The sequence below is a fragment of the Eumetopias jubatus genome, unplaced genomic scaffold, assembly GCF_037043125.1.
Source record: "Eumetopias jubatus isolate StellerSeaLion01/CBP00866 unplaced genomic scaffold, mEumJub1_p1.0 scaffold_16, whole genome shotgun sequence".
Classification (NCBI taxonomy): Eukaryota; Metazoa; Chordata; class Mammalia; order Carnivora; family Otariidae; genus Eumetopias; species Eumetopias jubatus.
In genome coordinates, this window is record NW_028274822.1 from 61,851,237 (window position 1) to 61,874,117 (window position 22,881).

At 44.8% G+C, this 22,881-nt stretch overlaps 1 protein-coding gene across 2 annotated transcripts in view; it reads left to right on the forward strand.

Annotated features, from left to right (window-relative positions):
- The window catches only part of GNAL (G protein subunit alpha L), a 139,872-nt gene that overhangs the window by 37,033 nt on the left and 79,958 nt on the right, over positions 1–22,881 (forward strand). The window contains exons 1-4 of one of the 2 annotated variants that reach the window (XM_028089344.2): positions 5,391–5,532; positions 5,800–5,872; positions 6,818–6,872; positions 7,023–7,142. In XM_028089344.2, coding sequence (XP_027945145.1) covers positions 5,391–5,532; positions 5,800–5,872; positions 6,818–6,872; positions 7,023–7,142 — 390 coding nt within the window. Of the gene's footprint in view, positions 1–5,390; positions 5,533–5,799; positions 5,873–6,817; positions 6,873–7,022; positions 7,143–22,881 lie in introns of those variants that run through there. The other variant, XM_028089343.1, reaches the window with a different exon arrangement.

Consider the following 22,881-nt stretch of genomic DNA (forward strand, 5'->3'; position numbering starts at 1 on the left):
GACAAGAGTAAGGAAGCCACAACTTTGACCTTTGTCCTTTTGCCCTAGATTCTGTGGCTTCCCAACCCTCCTCCATGGGCCCAGGGCCTCCCCCGGCCCCGTTCCCACCCCGCCCCTAGGCAGGCACAAGCGGTTCCCTCCCCCTCCCCTCCCCTCCCCTCCCCTCCCCTCCCCTCCCCTCCCCTCCCCTCCCCTCCCCTCCCCTCCCCTCCCCTGCCCTCCCCTCCCCTCCCCTCCCCTCCCCTCCCCGGGCCAGCAGCGGCAGGGCGGCCCTTGCTCGCCGCAGGTGGGTGTGCGCATCTGGAGCGGGCGACGCCGCCGCGCAGCCGTTGCCTGGCAACAGAGGCTCGCCCTGCCTGTGGCTCAGGCTGCGCTCGGTGCTCCCCAAAAGCTCAGCTCCCGCCACTGCAGGTGAACCAGCTACGATTTTGGATTCTGATCCCATGGTTTAAAACACAAATGAGGATTAATTTTCGAGACCAGACTAGGAAAAGCCCAGATGATTGGCTTAAAGCGGGGGGAGAGGAAGGTGTCTTGATCGCCTACCTGATAACAGACTGGGTAAAACTGCCTTTGCATTTCTCATAAAAAAAAATTGCATCACTGTATACGGACATTACTTTTCTGTTTTAGAATGTTTAGCTGCGTATTGTGGAACACACTCTAGGTCGTTTAGTGCAGCTATTACAGATCCCAGATACACCCCTTACTCGCCCCTCGAAGCTTCTGTAAAGTAATGGCGACAATAGTTCCTTTTAGGGTTATTGCAAATGCTACAGAATTTATTCCATGGGAAGGACTAGCACAGTGCCAGCAATGAGTGAACCACTAGGAGAGGCTGTTTTACACTGAACATATTATTATTATTGTATTGACATATTAACTTCTTGGGTGTATTATTCATCATATATGATCATCTAAATCTTATTAGAATTCAAATACAAAAATTTATCTTTAACCCCGTTTAATGATAAACTCGGGCATATTAAAATTTTTAAGAGTTTATTTGAGCAAAACTTGATTTGAATCAGGCAGCATCCCATCTAACAGAAAGAAAGGAGCTCCAAGTTGTTGCACAAAATGAAAGCCTTTCAAAATGAGCAGGGAGCAGAAACAAGGAAATTATACTAGGTTAAAAAGCGGGTTGATTATTGCAAGGTCACTTTTCCTTAGGGGATAACAGGGGTGTATGAAGCAGATTACCTAACTTGTGCTCATCAGGCGATTCCAGATTGACAGGTTTAAGATTTCATTTCTAGGGGCGCCTGGGTGGCTCAGCTTAACAGTCTCTGCCTTTGGCTCAGGTCATGATCCCAGGGTCCTGGGGTCGAGCCCCACATTGGGCTCTCTGCTCCTCGGGAAGCCTGCTTCTCCCTCTCCCACTCCCCCTGCTTGTGTTCCCTCTCTCGCTATGTCTTTCTCTCTGTCAAATAAATAAATAAAATCTTTAAAAAAATATTTCATTTCTAGGAAACTCAAAACTGTAATTGATTCTCAGTTTGGTGACGTGGGGATTAGCATAAGCAACTCGATTTGGGGCCCATTGTCTTGTTTTTTGACACCCTTAAATCCTAGATCTGAACAAGTGGAAACTTTTTGCTGTATTTTTAGGGTAGCTGAATTATCAGGCTATCTTAAAAGTGTAGCTTTGAGGTCTGACTTAATTCTCCCTTTATAAGTTTTCATGGGATTTGTTTTGAAACTTTTTCTTCCAACTGTTTATAAAAATCTTGGCATTAGGAGTGCCTGAGTGGCTGTCTCAGTCAGTTAAGCATCTGCCTTCAGCTCAGGTCATGAAGCCAGGATCCTGGGATCAAGTCCCGCATCGGACTCCCTGCTCAGCGGGGAGCCTGCTTCTCCCTCTCCTCCCTGCTCGTGCTCTCTCTCACTATCTCTGTCACTATCTCTCTCTCTCTCAAATAAGTAAATAAAATCTTTTTTAAAAAAATCTTGGTATTAAGGGCACCTGGGTGGCTCAGTTGGTTAAGCCACTGCCTTCGGCTCAGGTCATGATCCTGGAGTCCTGGGATCGAGTCCCGCATAGGGCTCCCTGCTCAGCGGGGAGTCTGCTTCTCCCTCTGACCCTCTTCCCTTTCATGCTCTCTATCTCTCATTCTCTCTCTCTCAAATAAATAAATAAAATCTTTAAAAAAAATCTCGGTATTAAGAAAACTGACAAACCCTTATGAACATCCCACTGTACTATGCAATTTTTACATACCTTTTCTTGCCTCCTGACTGCCCCCATTACCCACGGTACATGCCAGGTTGATATTACCATGCATGTACATGTGTGTTAACTCAAAGTGTGAGGCCTGGCAGCAGTGATAAACAGTCCCCCTCCACAAAACTAGAAACTTTAACCTAGCTCAGCCTATAGTATGGCACTGTATGTTCACTTCTGCCTCTGTCAAGAAGAATAATTTATTGCTGTTGTTTTTTAGAAAGTATTAATATTTTCAGTATAGTACCAAACTGGACAAGTGTTTCCTGAACTTAAAATCTGATGACAAAATTCCTTTCATGAGACCCCACCCTTTGAGCATTCAGGAATTCATTCATCCATTCAACAAAGATCCATGGGGCACCTCCTCCAGGCCAGGCACTGGACTAGACACAGGTGCAGCAGGTGTAAAGGACAGACTCAGGCCCGGCCCTCATGGAGGCTGTGGTCTAGCCGACTTTGGAAAAAGCTATAAATAAACCATTACAATGCAAGGAACTGGTGAGACTATGAAACACGAGGAAGGGGTCTAACACTGAATGTGGAGGGAGTAGTGAGGCTAGAACGGTAAGTAGGAGGTGGCCAAGTGGAGAAGATATTCCCGGTATTCCAGGGAGGAGCAGCATGCGAACCCAATGGATAAGCCAGGGTGTTCAGGAAGTCCATGCGGCTGGAAGGAGGGTCAGGGCAGTGCTGGGAAGGGGAGACACTTGAGAGCTGAGGCCACAGGGTTTACACCAACCCAGTCTTAAAGGATCATGGTCGAGGCCTTGTTAGTGATGGGGATAGACATGGCAGATCTGTACTGTCACTGTGGCCACATGGGCCACTGGAGTAAGTAAGCAGGAGGCCATTGCCAAAATCCACGTTAGATTAGTAATCTAAGACCATGGTAATGGAAGACAGGGTGGAAGAGATATTTGGTATTTAGGAAACTGACTCCATGGGACACAGTAACTATTTGGGTTTTCAGGAAGGAAAAGGAGTCAGGAATGAGACCTGTGTTCTGGTTTGGAAAATCAGGGACTCTTATCACAGAAAGAGAACAGAAAGGAAAGGGCTGGAGGTGTGGGGGCAGGTGTAGGGGATCTCAGCCCTTGGCAGGTAGAGCTGAGGATGTACCTCAGGGAGATGAAAGTGGAGGTATGCTTGGGGATGGCAGGGGACAAGGGATAAGCTGGGCTGGAGATGTGATGTGGCCGCAGTTAGAGCTGCGCGCTTAGAGGATGGAGGATGCAGTCAGCCCCACCAGGAGTGTGTGCACAGGGGAGAAAGGGTGGGTGGGGTCCCAAGCACCTCCACCAGCTGGAGGCTGAGCAGGCCATCAAAACCACCATCCGATGCAAGCCAAAGAACAAGACAGTCCCAAGGGAGGGTCAGTGCCAGCTCCATGGAGAGGTCAAGGAAAGTAAAGACCAAAGTTTACGGATGAAATTTCATGCCTGGGAGGCCACTGATGACCCTAAGGAGAACATTTTCAGTGTAGGGAGGTGGGCCAAAGCCAGGCTGCCAGGAGCTGAGGTGTGAACAAGAGGTAAGGAAGGACAGGCCAGAGTCAGATTCCCTTTTTCACTCTTGGAGGCGTGGGCAGGAGGGGGAAATGGTGGCACTAGCAAGGAACCTGGGGTGTCAGGAGGTTCTGTTGGGTTTGAGTGAGACGCATTGACAAGTGAGGCCCGCTGTGCCCCGGGTGCGGCCTACAGAGGGAATGAGGCAGCAGAGCGCCGGGAGCCCCACCAGGTGCTGTTTGCTTTCTGTAAAGAAGATCAGGCCTGGCTGAATGTGAGAGAAACGTAGGTTGGGAGGAAACTGGGGCACTTGAACACAGATGAACAAGGCCACGTAGAAGAATCGGCGTGCAGGACCTCGGGCCCCCTGAGCCTGAAGACCATGACCGTGCCACAACAGCGCCGCACGAGGAAGTGATCTCCAACCCGGACTTCTAGGCCGGGTCGCCTCTTTGCCGACCTTCCCCCAAGTCCAAGAATGCGAGTGCAAAGCTGCCGCGGACGGACCGTCTCTGCGGGCCAATGGTAGCAAGTAACCGAGGGAACTCGCACTCAGCCCCGTGAGTGAGAACGCAGACCCGTCTCTACCTTCTTCGGTTCCACGGCTCCAAGCCAAAGTTCGAAGCTATAGTGTCTCCTAGGAAAGTAGTAGAGCTGTTCAGAGAACTGCGAAGGAGAAACGGGGGCTGGAGATAAAGACAAGAGGCTAAGGGAGGCGGCGGCGTGGGTGCGCTGGAATAGTCTAGAAAATGAACGGAACAAAGGCGGTGTGACTGGTGAGCCTCTTACAGATCCTCCTCCCTGATAGAATATGCATGATCCTGCGCGAGTCCTCGCCTGCCTGGGAGCAGGGAGGCGTCCGAGGCATCGGCGGGGAGCGCACGCCCAAACCCAGTCTTCCGGGCTCGGGGTGCGACAGAGGCACGCAGCCGAGGTGCGGACCCCGCGCGGGCCGGGCTCGGAGAGGTCAGCTCCCGACCCCTCCAGCACCGATAGCTCTAGTGCCCCAGCGAGATCCCAGCGAGCAGGCCAGCTCCCCTTCCCTGCCGCGCGGAGGCCCGGGGGTCGCTCGGAACCGGGAGGGGGCGCGCGTCCGACGGCGGAGGTAGCGCGGGGCGCGAGCGGGCCGGCGGGTGCCCACGGTCGGCCGGAGGGGACCGGCGGTGCGCTCCGTCCCGCCGCGCCGCTGTGGGCCAGCACGCGGCGGCGCCGGGATACTCTCGTGCTCCCGCAGGGCGCTTCCCAGGCCGTGCAGGCGGGGGCGGGGCTGAGCCGGGCTAAGCGCGGCGGGCGGCGGGCGGTGAGGGCGCGGGGACCAGGGGCGAGCGCCGGGCGCAGCGCCACCCTGGCTAGCTCCGGCAGAGCCCGGTCTCCCTTCATTCTGTGCGGTTTGTCCAGAAGAAAATTCTACACCTGTATCTTTAAAAAGCATTTATTTGGCTCCGCGCGTCTTCCTCGCATCCTTTTTAGTTGGGAGTTTGCGGTGGGCAGAGGGAGGGAGAAGGAAAGCCTGTTCTGATCGGCAAACACCGAGACCAGAGCATCTCTTTCAGCGTCAAGGAAGAGAAGCCGTCGCAGGATCCACACACATCTACAACTCTCTGTTGCTTTTTGTGCAAATACCTAACTCTGCCTGACGTCCATCCAAGCGGACAGGCATGGGGTGTCTGGGCAACAGCAAGACGGCAGAAGACCAGGGCGTCGATGAAAAAGAACGACGCGAGGCCAACAAGAAGATCGAGAAGCAGTTGCAGAAGGAGCGTCTGGCATACAAAGCGACTCACCGCCTGCTGCTACTGGGTAAGGCCGGAGGGCGCGCGGCGGCTCCCGGCCCGAGCGGAGCGCACACCCCCGAGCGCAGCGAGCGCGGGGCCCGGGCGGGCAGGGCAGGGCCGGGCGAGGGCCGCGCTCACCGCCGCCAGCCACCGGGACCCGCTCCTCCAGTCGCGATCTGGAGTGTACTGGAAAATGCCTACGCTGGGGTAGGGTAATTGCTGTCTGGGTTCGCAGGAGAGATGGCAACGGTATTGGGCCACGGACCACAGCATTCTTTTTATTTGTTTGCAGGGGCTGGTGAGTCTGGGAAGAGCACTATCGTCAAACAAATGAGGATCCTGCATGTCAATGGATTTAATCCTGAGTAAGGAATGATCAATTTCGCTTTTGCTTCCAAACTGCATGCAAACTTTTTCACTTCTCTCCAGCATTTCCAAACGTGCTTTCTCTGAATAATTAATTTGATCATTGAATAGACCTTTGCGGGTTGGGGGTAGTGAGATAGGAGCGTGTTGTTGAATTTGATATATTTAGGCAAATTCTTCTTTAGGTAGCGTCTAGATGAAAAAATAAAATAACTTCCCTAACAAAATAGGATTTATTAGATATCTTGCGATATTGGTCTGTGTTATTGGTACTGCACTTACCACACTTAACCAATATGTCAGTATATACTTATCTTTATATCCTTGGTCCGCCTCTATTTCAATTCATATCTATCAACATATGGATAATTCAAGTAAAATATATTTACAAGTGTAGCTGTATGATTTTATATGCAATATTCGTAACAACGTTGCCATGCTTTGTGTAACCTGTGTAGTTTAAAACTACACATTGTAATGTGTGCATTCAAGTTTGCTTAGTGTACAAATTAGAAAAAAAAGTATGTTGGGGCGCCTGGGTGGCTGAGTCGTTAAGTGTCTGCCTTCGGCTCAGGTCATGACCAGGGTCTTGGGATCGAGCCTGGCATCGGGCTCCTTGCTCTGTGGGAAGCCTGCTTCTCCCTCTCCCACTCCCCCTGCTTGTGTTCCCTCTCTCGCTGTGTCTCTCTCTGTCAAATAAATAAATAAATTCTTTAAAAAAAAAAAGAAAAAAAAGTATGTTTTCCTTTCCCAGTTAAAAACTTTGCAACTGTTGTCTTGGGGGTTGATGTTGACCTCTAGAAAAGCCAGTCTAGCCCCATGCTGCAGCTGGAAGTTTAAAATCCCATTCAGCTGATTCAAGTCAGTTCTAAAGATAAATTAAATTAATAACAATGCTCTTTTTTTTAAATTTTTTTATTGTTAACAATTCTCTTTTAATATAGGGAAAAGAAACAGAAAATTCTGGACATCCGGAAAAATGTTAAAGATGCTATTGTGGTAAGGATTTTTTTTTAATGTTTGGTTAATAGAAAGGTTAAATACTCTGCTCTCTAAAACTGTATAGACAGAAATTATATATTTTAGTTGTCATAAGAGGAACCTAAATGTTGTATTTATCCATATATCTTTTTCTTCATTCCATTTTAGACAATTGTTTCAGCGATGAGTACTATCATACCTCCAGTTCCACTGGCCAACCCAGAAAACCAATTTCGATCAGACTATATCAAGAGTATAGCTCCTATCACCGACTTTGAATATTCCCAGGTAAGTAAATCTTTCTTGAAATATTTTAAATGGTGGAAGAGAGAACCATTTTTAATGAGATTGCTTGAGAATCAATGTTAGTATTATTTTATCTTTGACTTTCTTCAAAATCTAGCTCTCTGCCTGAGAGAAATACTTTCTTTCACACCAAAATATTAACATTGGTTAAAAATGTTAAAGACAATAGGATTGTAAGAAATGCTTTTATGAATGTATTGGTGAGGTTGGTAATCAGGAAAATAGCCTACCTTTAGGAAATATTGATAGTACTTTTTCCTATATGTATTTCTAAATTAACAATTAAGCAGTTTCCCAGATAACAAAAGAATAGAACTGACATGAGCAGAGAGAAATATTTATGGTAAGTGACTGCTTCTGGGGGAATAGTAGAACAGAATTCAGTTCACTCTTAAGATGTGCATCCTGTAGCTCAAATGAGAAGAGAATGCATGCTGTAAATAACATGGATCACTTCTGAATGTTTATTCTGTGATGGGAAAAAAACGTAGTTTGCTTCACATCTGCAGTATTTATGGCCGCTTTCCTAATTCCTTGGGTAACAGTATTGCTTATGTGAAAGGGTAAAATGAATAGTAATTTTTTCTTGTTTGGTATATATACATATCTTTAAAGCATTGTTATTTGGTCATTTGATTAAGCATGTGTCAAAGGAAAATATATTTGTTAAATTTCTCAGAAAGTCATTTTTCTTACAGTTGTACCAAAAGAGCATATTTGTGTGTGTGTGTGTGTGTGTGTGTGTGTGTGTGTGTACCCAACAGTAACAGAATTTTAAAGGTTTCTTTGCCTGGCACAGTGCTCTTGAGACATTTTTCTTTCTCACAATCCCCCCTTCGAAAGGAAGGTGGTACAGAAGGCAGTGTGTGAAATAGACAGGTCCTGCCCTGCTCTGACTGAAGTCTGGGGCAGTGTGCACATGCTCGCCCCTACCCTGACTCTGCAGCAGAGCACCCTTGTTGTGGAAGCTTTGTAGCAGGATGGCAGATAAGAATGACCCTTTTGAAAGCTTTTATTTGCATCCTTTCCTGTGATTTTTGCATCTGTAAGCATTCCAGTGTAGCCCCTGAGAGCTCTGGAATTTCTAACAGGAAGGAGTTAGAGGTGGCAAACTGGCTAGAAAAGGGGGCTGGGGTGTCTGGCACAGCGGGCACACTTTTTTACTGAATTGTGTCTTTAACTGGATGGCTTGGAGGCGGTAAAGGAGATGACAGGACAGGGGTGTAGCGGGTAGGACTAAAGCAGTGATTCAGCCAGCTACAGCTATAGGATGTCCCCCAGTACTGTGTGACATTGTATATATGGAAGAAGTCACCCCAAACTACAAGGTCCTAGCTGAAATCAGGGGTGGCATTCCCATTCAACTTTATTTTTTTTTAAGATTTTATTTATTTATTTATTTATTTATTAAAGATTTTATTTATTCATTTGAGACACAGAGATACAGAGAGAGAGAGAGAGAGAGCATGAGCAGGGAGAGAGGCAGAGGGAGAGGGAGAAGCAGGCTCCTCGCTGAGCCAGGAGCCCGATGTGGGGCTCGATCCCAGGACCCTGGGATCATGACCTGAGCCGAAGGCAGACGCTTAACCATCTGAGCCACCCAGGCACCCCTAAAGATTTTATTTATTTATTTGACAGAGAGAGAGAGACAACCAGAGCAGGAACACAAGCAGGGGGAGTGGGAGAGGGAGAAGCAGGCTCCCCACCGAGCAGGGAGCTGGATGAGGGGCCCCAATCCCAGGACCCTGGGATCACGACCTGAGCCCAAAGCAGAGCCCAAAGCAGACGCTTAAGGACTGAGCCACCCAGGCGCTCCCCCATTCAATTTTAGATTTACATATGTAGAGACACATACTTAGATTCTCAAATTTTTCCTGTCCTATTTGCCTGAAAGTAATCATAAAACATCCCATATAATATGGTTCTGATTTAGGGGAAAAAGTTATTCCTACCATGTAATGAGAAATTAGAATTGAGATGTCTTCATCACAAATCTTCTCTCTTCATATGATAGACTCACAAACAATGAGGGATTTCATACTCAACCCCAAGTTCAGAAATAGTCATTCTCAGGTGGATTCTAAAGGATCTAAAGTACCTAACTTGTGAAAGTGTTTTTTGAGCTAAATCATGAATATTTTTAATAAAAAAAAAAATTCGAGAAACCATTTCCTTTGAACACACATTTTTACATAGACGTGTTAAGGCTACTTAAAAATGATTATCAGAAACCGTAATTCATTATCCATAAAATAAAAGAGAATTAGGACCCAGCAGACACAAATGCAGTTATGCTCTTTCAGAGATAATGCTTTTTTTTTTCTTTTTGGTAGGTTTTAAGCCAGCATTCTGTTGTCTTATGTGCCTGTGCTGTGTCCAATGTGATTATGTTTATAATAGAGTCAACACTTGTGTAAATAAGGAAATTAATACCTAAATATATAACTTTCTTTCTGAAAATGCTATTTTTATTTTAATGTGCACACAATTTTCAGTAACATATATTCCATCATGCCCTGAAATTTTCATCATTTATATCAGTAAATTGAATAGTTCTTGAATTTACATTTTGATGACCCTCACTGAAAAAGATATTAAGACAGATCTCTCACTTATATACTAATAACACTTGATACTTTTGGAAAAAATTAACTTGTATTTAAAGAAAATGTATATTATTGTAGAAGTCATAAAAATAGAGCTAAATCAATTATCTTAGTAGTAAACATAACACAAATTTACTAATTCTAGGACTTTTTGAGATTGAATCCTTGAGAAAGTCTTTTGGTGTCACAGTCCAATTCTTTAAGGGTCGTAAGTTCATTTTCTTGTAGCTATAAAATAATTTTATCATAAAAAATTAACTTCAGAGTTCTTTAATTTAAGAAGGAAAAATTAGAAGAATATACATTTAAAATTACATGAGACTGCCCATTATAATACAAAGTCTAATCTTATCTTGAGTATCTTAATGATTCTCTCTAAAAATATTACACTTAAGTTTACCTTTTGGTTTTTGGTTTTGGTTGGTTTTGGTTTTGGTTTTGGGTTTTTTTGCTGTTCATATTGCCTTCCATTTGAATTTCTTTTTTTTTTTAAGATTTTATATATTTATTTGAGAGAGAGAGGTGGGGAGAAGCAAGCAGACTTCCCACTGAGCAGGGAGCCCACCAAGGGGCTCAATCCCAGGACCCCGAGATCATGACCTGAGCTGAAGGCAGAGGCTTAACTGTTTGACCAACTGAGCCACCCATGTGCCCCTCCACTTGAATTTCAATTGAACTATAGGAAACCTAAGTTTTAACTTAGGTTAAAACTTAGGCTGGTATAGATAGGGAATAGTGCCCAGCCAGCTAACAGTTGCTGTGGGGATTAGAGAAAGCATTCAGGGCCAGACCTCCCTGACCTCATAGGCCAGGTCTGTATTGATCTGGGGAGCCTTTGGAGAGCTCTGAGCAGTGCAATTACATGACCTGGTCGTGCACTCTGGCAGTAGGTGGAGAATGGGTCATAGGAAGGCAAGGTTGCAGTGGAGCAATGGTCTGGGAATCAGTTATAGCGGTCCAGATGTGAGATAATGGAGCAGCTTGGTGTGGGGTGGTATAATTCATTGATAGGTGCCTAGTTAGTTCTTTTCTTATGCATATATCCAAAATTGTCTTTCTGTGGACTGGGGTCCATCCAGGAACCCCTTGGCACCATGCCTTTGCATCCAGTTCATCTACACATGAGGTGATAGAAAATAGTCTCAGGTGACGATCATGATAGATTCCCCCTCCACCTCCCAAAAAACTCTTAGCACGGTACCAAAGAGCAATTAATTCAACTGAACTATTAATTCATGTGTGTGGTTTTTTTTTTCTTCTTAAAATGTGGGTATTTTATTAGCTCTTTTAACATTGTAGTTTGCTAGGTTATTTTAAGGGGAAGATGAAAACTAAGGCTTCCTGAGAAATGTGACAGCAGTCTGACGTGTTGATCAGTGCTCTGTCAGGACCACCTGGCATGTCCTACGTTGACGTTTTATCAGAACTGCATGTTAGTGTAGACCCAGAGAGCGAGAATGACACTGTCCTGTCCGCTCCTCCCAGGTAAAAGTACACGGGGCTTTTGGTTAAGGAATAGGCTGGCTCCCCGCAGTGCACAGGGGCAAGGCCCTGGGAGCCTGGCTGCCCGCTGTGGGTCTTAGATCCGCGGCTCTCTAAAGACGTGATCCGGAGCTAGCGGCCCGCCACGCGGTGAGAACAGCGGTGGGAGAGCGGGACTTCCGGGAGTGGCCCTTAGGAGGGTGCGCGCGCACGCCACGGAAGGGCGGGAAGCGAAGCGTCCAATGGTGAGGCGCGCTCAGCTGCTCCCGCCCGAGTGCTTGTCCTGTCCTCTGGCGAAGGCTAGCAGAATTCCGGAACTCACGTCATCCAGGTTAGTAGTCTAGCGTCTATAGTGTTTTTTAACCCACTGATCTCTCTCATCCCCGCCCCCCACCAACACCATCCAAAAAGTCTTTGAAGCCCACAGTCTACATCAGGTAGGAGCAGGTTTTCCCTCTGGAGCCCAAGCTGCCGTCTCCACCCGGGACCCCAGCATTTGCCCCTGAACCTCATCAGAGCCCTCTGGGCTCCCCAGAGCTGTTGTTGGAAAATGACAGGCCAGTTGTGTTAGCTCCCAGGGAACAGGCTTCTTCTCTCCGGGCTGCCCCCCGTCCTCTCCCCCGACAACTCACACCCCACAGCTGGGCACACTGAAAACAATTCCTGAGTGCCTGTTAGAATCTGACAGAATCCTCTGTCCACTTCTCTAGGGAGCTGTGGGTGTAACAAGTCAGGGGACTGGCCCCCTGGGACATCACACTGCGTTACTGAAAGGAAGGCTCCCCTCCGTACAGTAAACCGGCACTTTCACTCAAGATGGCATTTAGATCCACCTCCCAAGCATCCACCCTGTTCTTTGTCTTTGGAGGGAGTGAGGCTTAGTGTGCATTTTAAAAGAGAAAGGAAACATTGAAAGTGTAAAATGTGGGAACTACGACTGTATGTTCCACAGTACTCTGAAACTCTTAGAGATCTGTATATATGGCATCCGAGAGAAAAGTCATCTTGGATCATTTCAGATGCCCTTTCGGGGATGACTACACAGGGGTGCCTTGGGGCTGTGCTCCGAGCTCACTCTTCTCCCATCTCAACTGCCCCTGGCAGGGTCCTGAACCACCAAGACAGGGAGCTGACTGCCCTGAACCAGAACCCAAGGGGAGACGGGCCTCACAGGGCTCAGGCTGCCTCTGCGCTTTCAAGGGCCAAGGCAGGACCTAGAAAGAGCGTCAGCCTGGGGCAGGAAGTGCTCCAGAGACACCTGCCCGCGACCTCTGAGTCTGCGGACTGGACAGTGTCCCTGTCTCAAGGGAATATACTGGAGCCAGACTACCTGGGCACAGATTCTGACCGCCCTGGCACTATGTGACCTTGAGCAAATCACCTTATTGATGTCTGCCTTTTCTAAACTGTAAAATGGGGGTAGGTGATCACAATACCGACCACGTGAGGTTGTTAGGAGGCTTGAAGCAGTGCTGGCACATGGGAGGTGCACCTGCAGGATTAGCATTACTGCTGTGTAGAAGGGCAGGGGCTCTGGAATTGACTGGGTGCCGGTGTGCCTGGTAGGCACTCTTCATCACCATCCATCATCCTGAGCCCTGCTGGCCTCAGATGAACACCCAGCTGCCTGCACACCATCTCTGAGTCCAGGGGGGGAGACAACTGAACCCTCTAGCTATTCCCCCACCGGCCAGCCCCACCCTGCAGCCCTGCGTTGAGCCAGCACCTATAAACCGTGTCCTCTGTCCATGCCAAGAGCTGATGTCCCCAACACCTCACAACATACCTGGGAGGAGCTGTCTCTAATTATCTCCAACGAGCTGCCAAGCCATGGACTGGCCCTGACTGCTCAGGAACGCTGGCCTGCATGCTTCCTCAAAGCACCGACGTCCAGATGGGCCATCTCCCAGCCAGTCTCCCACTTGGCTTCTGTCACCCGAAGCCCCCCCGGATCTCAGCCCTCTTCCTCCTCCTTCATTTACTTCCAGTCAGATTTTCTGGAAGTGACATCAGTGGTCTTCCTCCTTTCCCACCAGTTCTGCCCGTCTTTGTCCTCCCCTTTTGTTCTGTGCCTTGACTAGCGACAGGTTCTCTGAGGCCACTGGAACTGCCCTAGATCTGCCAGATCTCTGTCAGACTTTTCACCTTTCTCCCTGGGGCTACAATCTCTGCCCAGTTTTGCCACAAGTTCCAGCAAGCTTCTGGCCCATTCTTGTAACCCAGTGCTCACCCCAACACAGGCTTTCTAATAATAGAAAGATGAGCTGCATCCTGAAACACCCCCTCCCTCCGCAAGGGGAGTTAACACTGAAATACATCGCATTTCAAGAACAGGTGTCTCCTCAGGGAAGTTACCAGCATTTGACCTTTTCTAAATAAAATATTTTAAATGTCCTAGGGTATGTTCTCTAGTTTAAAAAAAATCCTAGAAAAATTATTTTTTAAAAATAACAACCATTCCTTTTTTAATTTGCAAAGCTGGGTTTTTTGTGGTTTTTTTTCCTTTTCTGAAGTTTGCTGGAAGTGGTGAGTGCCTGTGTCTTGGAGCAAGGCCGCCATATTGATTCTATAGGGTGTTGTCAAAGTCATATTTTAAAAACAGGGGTGTTGAAAATAGATGGTTGCTGAGGCCTTAGAGACCATCTAGCCTGAGAGCTCCAGCTGAGGAAATGGCAGCAACAGAGGGAACGAACTTGCCAGGGAGGCAGGAAGTTTGATGATTTCCTGCTGTGTGTGGAGCACCCTGGTAGTTGGCAAAGATGGAACATGGCTTCCCTGGCTATTTTTCCAGTGAGAGGCTTTTGTAACAGAGTAGTCTAAACAGCAGTCTTCCGTGGGTAACACTGATGATCCCCAAGACCATTTTTGCCAAAACTGAGTGTGAAGGTGCTGCTGAGGGGAAGGGGTGGATGAGCAAGAGGTTACCTAGCTCCCCTTGCTTCTTCAATGTTTAGTCAACAAACTTACATGTCTGTGGATACCAAGATCCTCAAAGAGCTTATCATCTAGAGGGAATACAGACTTATAAACAAAGTTGATGGTATCGTATAACACTACAAGAGAGGTATTTATAGAGAGCTATTGGAAGTATATGAGGGGGCCCCACCTGACCAGCTTCATGCCGAGCTGAGGCCAGAGGATTTGGGCCTCCTCCTCAAGGCAATGGAGAATCATCCAGTGATTCTAGTCAGGGAGTGACAAAATGCAAGTTGTCTTTGGAAAGACCACTCCTGAATTCATTAAGAGGCCACTCCTGCATGTCTGCTCTTGCATGGTGCTCCGAGGGCCCATCTGTTTTTGGGCAAAGGGCATTTCCTCTGTCAAAAACCTACTTCCAAGCCTTACATTGCTTATGTCAAAACACAAGGAGGGATGGAACCCCCATAGTTCATTCTGCACATCTGGAATACTAATGAAAGGAATTGCTATTATTTTATTTTTTTAAGATTTTATTTATTTATTTGAGAGAGAAAGAATGAGACAGAGAGAGCATGAGATGGGGGAGGGTCAGAAGGAGAAGCAGTGGGGAGTCTGATGCGGGACTCGATCCCAGGACTCCAGGATCATGACCTGAGCCGAAGGCAGTCGCCCAACCAATTGAACCACCCAGGCGCCCAGGAATTGCAATTATTTTAAATAAAATATTCCCGTTAGAGCCATCAACTACACTGGAGCTTCAATGAGGGTGCTTTTTAAAAATTCCGTTTTTTTCTTTGAAATGTTATCATAAGGGTTTTCCTAACAAAAGATAACTTTTTATTTTGAAACAATTTTAAACTTACCCCCAAAATGCAAAAGTAGTACAAAGAACTCCCAGACACTTACCAGACAGATTCATCACTAGCTAGTCGGCCATATTTGCTTCCCCCTCCTATCTACACTAACACACATTTTCATGAACCATTCCAGAGTTGATTGCAGACAGTGTGCTCCTTTACCTAATACTCTGCTATGGATTTACCTTCCACAGTATGGCTATCAAAATGAAGAGATTTAACATTGATACACTCTTGTTTTGTAACCTACAAATGTTATTCAAATTTCACCAGTTGCCCCAGTAATATAGTGAAATTATAGTAATAATAATGATAGTGATAACTCTGGTCAATAATCCAATCCAGCATCAAGCACTACATTTAATGTCCGTGTCTCCTTTACTATCAGTTCCTCAGCCCTCCTTTCTGTCATGACATTGACCAGACATTATTGTGCAGTGCCCTCACTGTGGCTCATCTGATTTGTTGTGACCAGATGCAGTTAGGGCTTTGGCAGCAAAAGCACAGGAGTGACCTTGTGTCCTTCCTAGTGCATCACGGACATTAACAATAATCTCTTCGTGAAGGTGGGGTCTGCTGCCCTTTTCCCCTCTGTAATTCCTAAGTATGTTCTAAGAATGTTTTGGGGGGTTGTATAAATAAATACCCTGTTCTTATCAAAACGTTCCCACTGTCTAATTTTAGCAGATTAATAAATTTTATGTGCAATATATATTGAAGGGGGTAAGCTGTTAGCAACTTTTTTGGCTACTTCTAAGTACTATAATGAAAACCAAATACAATGTAGATCATGATGCTGCCTTTCGCATAATAAAAAGTGTATCATTCTGTGCTCTTACTAATAAAAGCGTGCGGAAAGACCCCTGGTCTATACCAACACACCAAGAAATCCAGGCTGGAGCCACAAGGCAACTCTTCCCTAAAGTGTTTTTCCTTACAGAAGATACATTTGAACGGCCCCAAAGTAAGGCAACATGTTTTTTTTAAATTCCCAATACATTTTAAGGGTCACAAAGTGAGACACCGTATTTTTTTAATTCCTTAAGGAAGATGTCATTGAAACTTCAAATCCTTTGAAAGTGTGAGATTTTTGTTGTCAAAGCTCACCTCAAATTTTGATGTGTTGGGAGTTTGTCACTTGGCTTACCAAAGCAGAAGTTCACTTCAAAGGACGCTTGTTCTTTCCAGAAGAATATGACATTAAAAATACCTTAGCATTAAAGCATGTTGTCCTTATCATTGCAGTTTTATGTAACTGAGAGAAAATGTCTTGAACTTTGCAGCTCTCTCAGAAAATGGTGGAAGTTGCGGACAAGTAGGCTATTCTTTTGTCTTATGAAGCCTTGAATGAGGTGACACATGATTTGTGAGAAAGGTACACTGAAGTTTTAAGAGGCAGAATAATGAATTTACTCCTGAAAAGATTCCTCTAAAACACTGACTTTTAAATTTTTTTCATTTTGCATGAGAACATCATCCAGAATGTGTGGGGTTTTTTTCCTCACCTCTTAAAATAATCCTGTACATTTTTTTATTCTGCCTCTATTATAGCATTGGGATTAAATTAAATCGACTTTATGCATAACATTTTCACTACACAAAGCAGTTTCATTTTTGAAGTTGTATTTGTGGGGTTTTTTTTGAATAGGACGTATTTGTATACGGCACAAAATCCAAAAGATATAAAAGAGTGAAAAGTCTCTCTCTTACTCTCGGCCCCAGACACGCAGTCTCACACCCAGAGACAACCAGTGTGGCATAAAATTAACTTAGGGCCCTCAGAGAGCAATCCTTTTAACGTATTTTTATCTCATAGTGAGTAGTCAGTTATGAAACACAATTGCAGTTAATCTTATTGGTATGGAGAAGATATCCAGCCTGAATTGCCAAGTAAATGTTTTTGAAATAAAATGTGATATTAAAGATTTAACATTAAATTGTAAGGAAACTGTCTTGGAGCTTAGACAAAATGCCAGAGTACTTGATTATAAAAATATAGAAAAACTGTATTAGGCATCCATTAAATAGCCATGTTTTAAAGGGTAGAAGCCGCAGCCTTCATGCCTCTAAGGGGAACCTTACCATATACAATTAACCCCAGCAGACTACCTGGAGGGCATTTGACCTTCAGGGTCTGCGTGGAATAACCTGTCAGAGCAGTTGGTGGCCCTTTGGGGCTATTTCTCTGACCGTTTAGGGTCAGACTGCATGCCCTTTCTCACATGAGGTCCCCGTTCATTCTATGCCCATCCTGTAGTATTCCTTCTTGGCTTTAGGACATTCTGCCCCTCCCACACTTCCCAGCCCTTGAAGTTTCTGCACAAGGATAAACCCCTGGTTTCCTCCCATGTGACATGCTTACCTCCATCTGCACATTGCACGTTGTCCCTCCTTCCCACTGGTTCTTGCTTTACCACCTGCAAAACCTGCCTGTACCTAAACAAGATTCCCAGAACAGTTTGGATGCTGTCTGTCCTTATTTAAATACTGATTTGCCAAAGGTCCATTTTGAGCTCTTAGTAAGTACTCAACAAATACCAAGGGGTTACAATAACCAAAGAAAGGAGTTATCTGCTCCCTTTAAATTCCTCCAATTAACAAGGCTTAAACTCACTCAGAAAACAGATTATGTGTCATGATTTCAAATGTTTACCTGTCCTTTTTATTTAAAGCTCAGGTCATGGTCATGTTGTGTTTTGCCAATAAACATGTCTTTATTGGGGGTAGGAACCATCTCCTCCTTGCTTGCCATGGCCTTTGCCACAGAATTATGCTCAAAAATTTGTGCTAAAGTCACCAAAAAGTAATTGCCATGTGCTCAGCACTGTACTTGGGACTGAGAGTTACACAAAGTTACAAGACTTCTAGCCTCAGGAACCTGATGTCTTAGTGAAGAAACAAGATGTACGTACAGCAATCTACAGTATGTGCTATAGAATGAATGAACAACCCAGTGTTGTATAATGCCATGCTTCCTCACGTGGGATAGACCAGAAATTGTGTAGCTACACAGAGAAGAGTCCTAAGGATAACAGGGCTCAGACCAAAGGCTTCACAGTCACACCGATGTGGTGGGGCTCCTGGGAGAGTTGTGTTTTCATCAGCAAAGCGGGAAGAGCTAAGGACCATGGTGGGAGGAGCCAGCTTAGCTCAAGTCAAGCTGGGTGTTGAAAGGAGATGGAGGGTTAGGGAGATGGGACACAGGCTGCCAACCCACCTGGAACACTTTTTATTTGTTTCATTAAAAAACATGACACTCTGTGGATTTGGAGCATGGCTGCTGGGGGACTGAACAGGAGAGCACAGACAGGAGGAGGTAGTGGCAATCCACGGACTCACATGTGCACTCACCTGGTCAGGAAGCACATCCCCATCGCAAAATCAAGATCCGTTTGCCAGAGTAGCCACTTCACTGTCCTTTGGGACTGCGGGAGCTGTGAACTTGGCTGAACCCAGGGTGAGCCCATGGTCTACCGACTGGGTTCCACGGTGTTCAGAAAAACAGACTGTCTTCCTTTAGCTTAAATAGTGAAGTCACAGTTGTGGCAGTCAATTTATTACACACGCACATAATTACTTAGTGTTTAAGGAAACGGTAGTAGTAAAAACTGTTCAAGCTCATTGTGTTTTCTTCATTCTATACAGCACATAAATACAGGAGAAGAAAAGATAAATAAATATACTGGTTCATTCATTCATTTCCATTTGAACTTGCTCATCCCACACTGACGTGACATGAACCTTACCAAAATCTTGTTTATCCTCCGTATTTATCCACATACACATCTAAAACACACACACGGAGGCTGAATTCTGCACAAAGTATTATGTAAGTTATGAACACTGTTTTCAACATATTACATTTAGTTCAATGATTGTGCTTCAAAAAGACCTAAAAGGAATGAAAGATGTTATCACAGCAAAAACTACGTTTCCAGTTATCTCTGGAAAAAGAAAACAGGCATTTTCTCTTTTTTTTCTTCCCCTACTTCCATCCATCCATCAGATAAGAGTGTGCCATTTGGTTTCAAAAATGAGTGTTAACCACCCCTGATTCTCAACTGGGTTCTAGAACCATCTATGCAATCTCAGTCAAATGAGTATTTGTAGAAAAACAAGAATTGCTACTTGTGTTTTCATTTTTATAAAAAAATAATGTTAGCAGTTTTATGGAGTCATTATCAGGTTTCCTGTATCTTTATCCACAACAGTGTATTCGTGTATCCCCCAATAAACTCTAACGAATACCTTTGGTGAGAATATGATTGATTTGAGAATTATTGGGGGAGCCCTAACCCCTCTTTCTCAAGCTTCCTCTTCTTACCCAATCTCCTAAATTTTGACATTGTCTAAATGTCCTATTGCGATGCAGTTTAAACGATGACATATCATTTCAAAGTACTAGGTGTTATATTTCTTTAGGGTTTTTTTAAAATTGTTCTTAAGCCATTGTATTTTTATTTGTTTTTGTTAAGCTGTGTAATCACCTACCCGAGAAACTAAAATGACACCAACTGGCATCTGCATCTACTTGAAAGAATTGAGTCAATAAAGGGGCACCTGGTGGCTCACTTGGTTAAGTGTCTGCCTTCAGCTCAGGTCGTGATCCTGGGGTCCTGGCAGGGAGCCTGTCTCCCTCTCCCCCACATGTGCTTTCTCTCTCTCAAATAAAAATCTTAACAAAAATAATTAAGTCAATAAAGATTATCATCAGTGCTTCCTATTTTTACTGCTAAAACGTTATCATTAATTAGTACATCATATCACATGAATTTCTCTAATTTACTAGAAGACATTATCTTACAAATTAACCGTTATCCGTTTTATCTGAATAGGCATTCAATTCAATTCAGTTCTTCAAGAATGATTACCTGATAACGTGTCAGGAGCTGTGTTGAGCACTGGAAATACTGAGGTGAATTTTTGGGTACCCAGAAAGAGTGACAGGGTGCACAGGGTTTAAATAAATAACCAGGACACATTGAGATGTGTTGTCCATGCCAAAAAAAGTGGCATTCGCCTGTGAGGGAGCAGTTGGTGGACCCCTCACTGTCCCAGGGAAGGTGAGGCTTGGACCAGACTTCGAAGAATGAATGAGTTTGGCAATGTGTATATTTTTTTGAATTAGTGTTTTTGTTTTCTTTGGATAAATACCCAGAAGTGGAATTGCTAAATCAATATGGTAGTTGATTTAGCTGGGGATGGAGGGTAATGCGGCCGGAGCAGTACCACGTATAAACCGTGACACATCCAAGGAGTCCTTCTCACAACTGGAATTCAGAAAGAGTCTGGTCCTGCAGAAATATCATGGTGAGACATTCTTAGCGTCATGGCTCTCTTGAAGCTAATTTTTAGGTAATTAAACTGGAGACTTTTATACTTAACTCCAGTATAAAATGTTATGGTCGGAATGCTATGGTATAGAAATAAATAAAAACAGCTGTACAGGTAATAGAAAAGAGCTACAAAAAATTTAGAAAATATATGAGCCTCAATAAAAGGGTTGCTTTAAATGGTCCAAGTTGATTTCATTGAGGATAAAATTGAAACTACTTTGTCTTTAAGCCAAATGACTACTCATGCTTCTCTGGTGGTTTTCATGACCTAGAAATTTGGGAGACTGAATCTTTGCAGGGTTCTACTTCAAGTCCTTGCTCTGTCCTCAGCACTACTCTTACCCCAGTTGATCCTGGCTCATATGCAGTTGACTTCTTCACCTCATTTTGACTGCGCCTCTTTCTCTACACTCTTATGGTGGCTTCTCCTTGATTCGAAGCATTTCACTTGGAAGTGAACTTAGGTGTGTCCAGTAGACTTACTTTATAGATGAGCAGGATGTGACAGCAGAACTTTAAGAGACTCGTCTAGGGTCATCCAGATGTGTTGACCCAGAGGTCGACTCAGGACTAGAACACAGAGTCTCCTAATTCCTCGTTCAGTTCTCTTCTCACTGTTTTCATTCTCATCTCATCATTTTCATTCTCATTTTCTCATTCAGTTCTCTTCTCATTTTCATTAAACGCAAGATCTGCATTTATATAGAAGACTTTTATCCTCTATTAAATTGAATAATAAGAAATTGCCAGGGGGACTATATCAAACTAAAAAGTTTTTACTTAGCAAAGGAAACCATCAACAAAATGAAAAGGCAACTGACTGCAGGGAAGAAGGTATTTGCAACTGATTCAACCAATAAGGGGTTAATATCCCAAATATATAAGGAATTCACATAACTCAACCCAAAAAGAATTTAATGAAAAATGGAAAGAGGATTTGAATAGACATTTCTCCAAAAACATACAGATGGCCAAATACACATGAAAAGATGCTAAACACCACTCATCATCGGGGAAATACAAATCAAAACCCCAAGGACATATCACCTCACACCTGTCAGAATGGCTGTTATCAAAAAGAAGAAATAACAAATGTTGGTGAGGATGTGGATTAAAGGGAACTCTCATGCACTGTTGGTGGGAATGCACATTGGTGCAGCCACCATGGAAAACAGTGTGGAGGTTCCTCAAAAGGTTAAAAGTAGAGCTACCATATTGATTTAGCAATTCCACTTCTGGGTATTTACCCAAAGAAAACAAAAGCACTAATTCAAAAAAATATACACAGTGCTATGTTTATTGTAGCACTATTTACAATAGTGAAGATATGGGAGCAACTTAAGCATCCATCAATAGATGAATGGATATAGAATGGTATATTACTCGGCCATGAAAAAGAATGAGATCTTGCCATTTGTGACAACATCGATGGACCTAGAGGGTACTGTGCTGATTGAAATAAAGCAGACAGAGAAAGATAAATATCATAGGATTTCACTTACATGTTGAATCAACAAAACAAAACAAACAAAACAGCAACAGAGTCATAGATACAAAGAACAATTTGGTGGTTGCCAGAGGAGGAGGGAGCTAGGGGGAGGGGTGGAATAGGGGAGGGGGATTAAAAGGTACAAACGTACAGATTATAAAAAAAGAAACTGCCCTTTTTGGTCAAAAATGGCCGTTTTTGACCTACACTATGCAGTTTCGTGTGGTTTAAGGGATTGAATGCCACCCACCAGGCTTCAGTCCCTTCCATCCCCTGCTGCCAGGAATGGCCTTGCATTTGTACAGCGGGTCGTTGATGAAGGCCACCACTGCTGGCCAGGCTGCAGCAGGGTGAGGCTCTTTTCTTCTTGTTCCAGAAGTCTCCCTCTCCCCTGCCTTTCTGCTTCACTCTGGTCAGTACCATCTACGTGGTGCCCCCTTCTCATCACCATCTCTCCTCTGAGGTGCTTCTCCTCATGTCCTTAGTCTCAACATACATTTGGGCAGAAGCCTTCCAAGGAGCCATCTCCTGTGAGAGCCTTCCCCACCTGGGAGGTGAGAGGTGGCAAATCCTGTTCGCCGGCTCCTCGGCGTCCCCTTGCCTGCACATCCCATGTCCCACACCCTGATCCATTTAATTCGAGCTGCTTCAGTGCTTGTTTGGTCGAAGTTACACATTCTTGGTGGCCAAGGACATGACACGTTTGCTTGTTTCCAGTTGTAACAATGAGAACCTCAAGCCGTCTGTGTAAAGGATTTGGTATGTAGTTATCCTGAAGAGTCTCATGTATGTTGGAGGTGGGAGAAAACAGGATAGTGCTCTGTGTAACCAGTCTCTGAACTAGTTCCCATAGTCAGTTTGGTATCTTGTCTTCAGACTCTTGTTTGAAAAGAAAGGAAGCAAAATAGTGGCAGAAATTTAATAATAATAGCTTTACATACATAGTTGTATTAAAACAATTGTATCTGAGTCATTTTGGTGGCTAGAGGAAAGGTTCCTTAACGTTACGGAGATTCTTGTCTTCTGCCACTA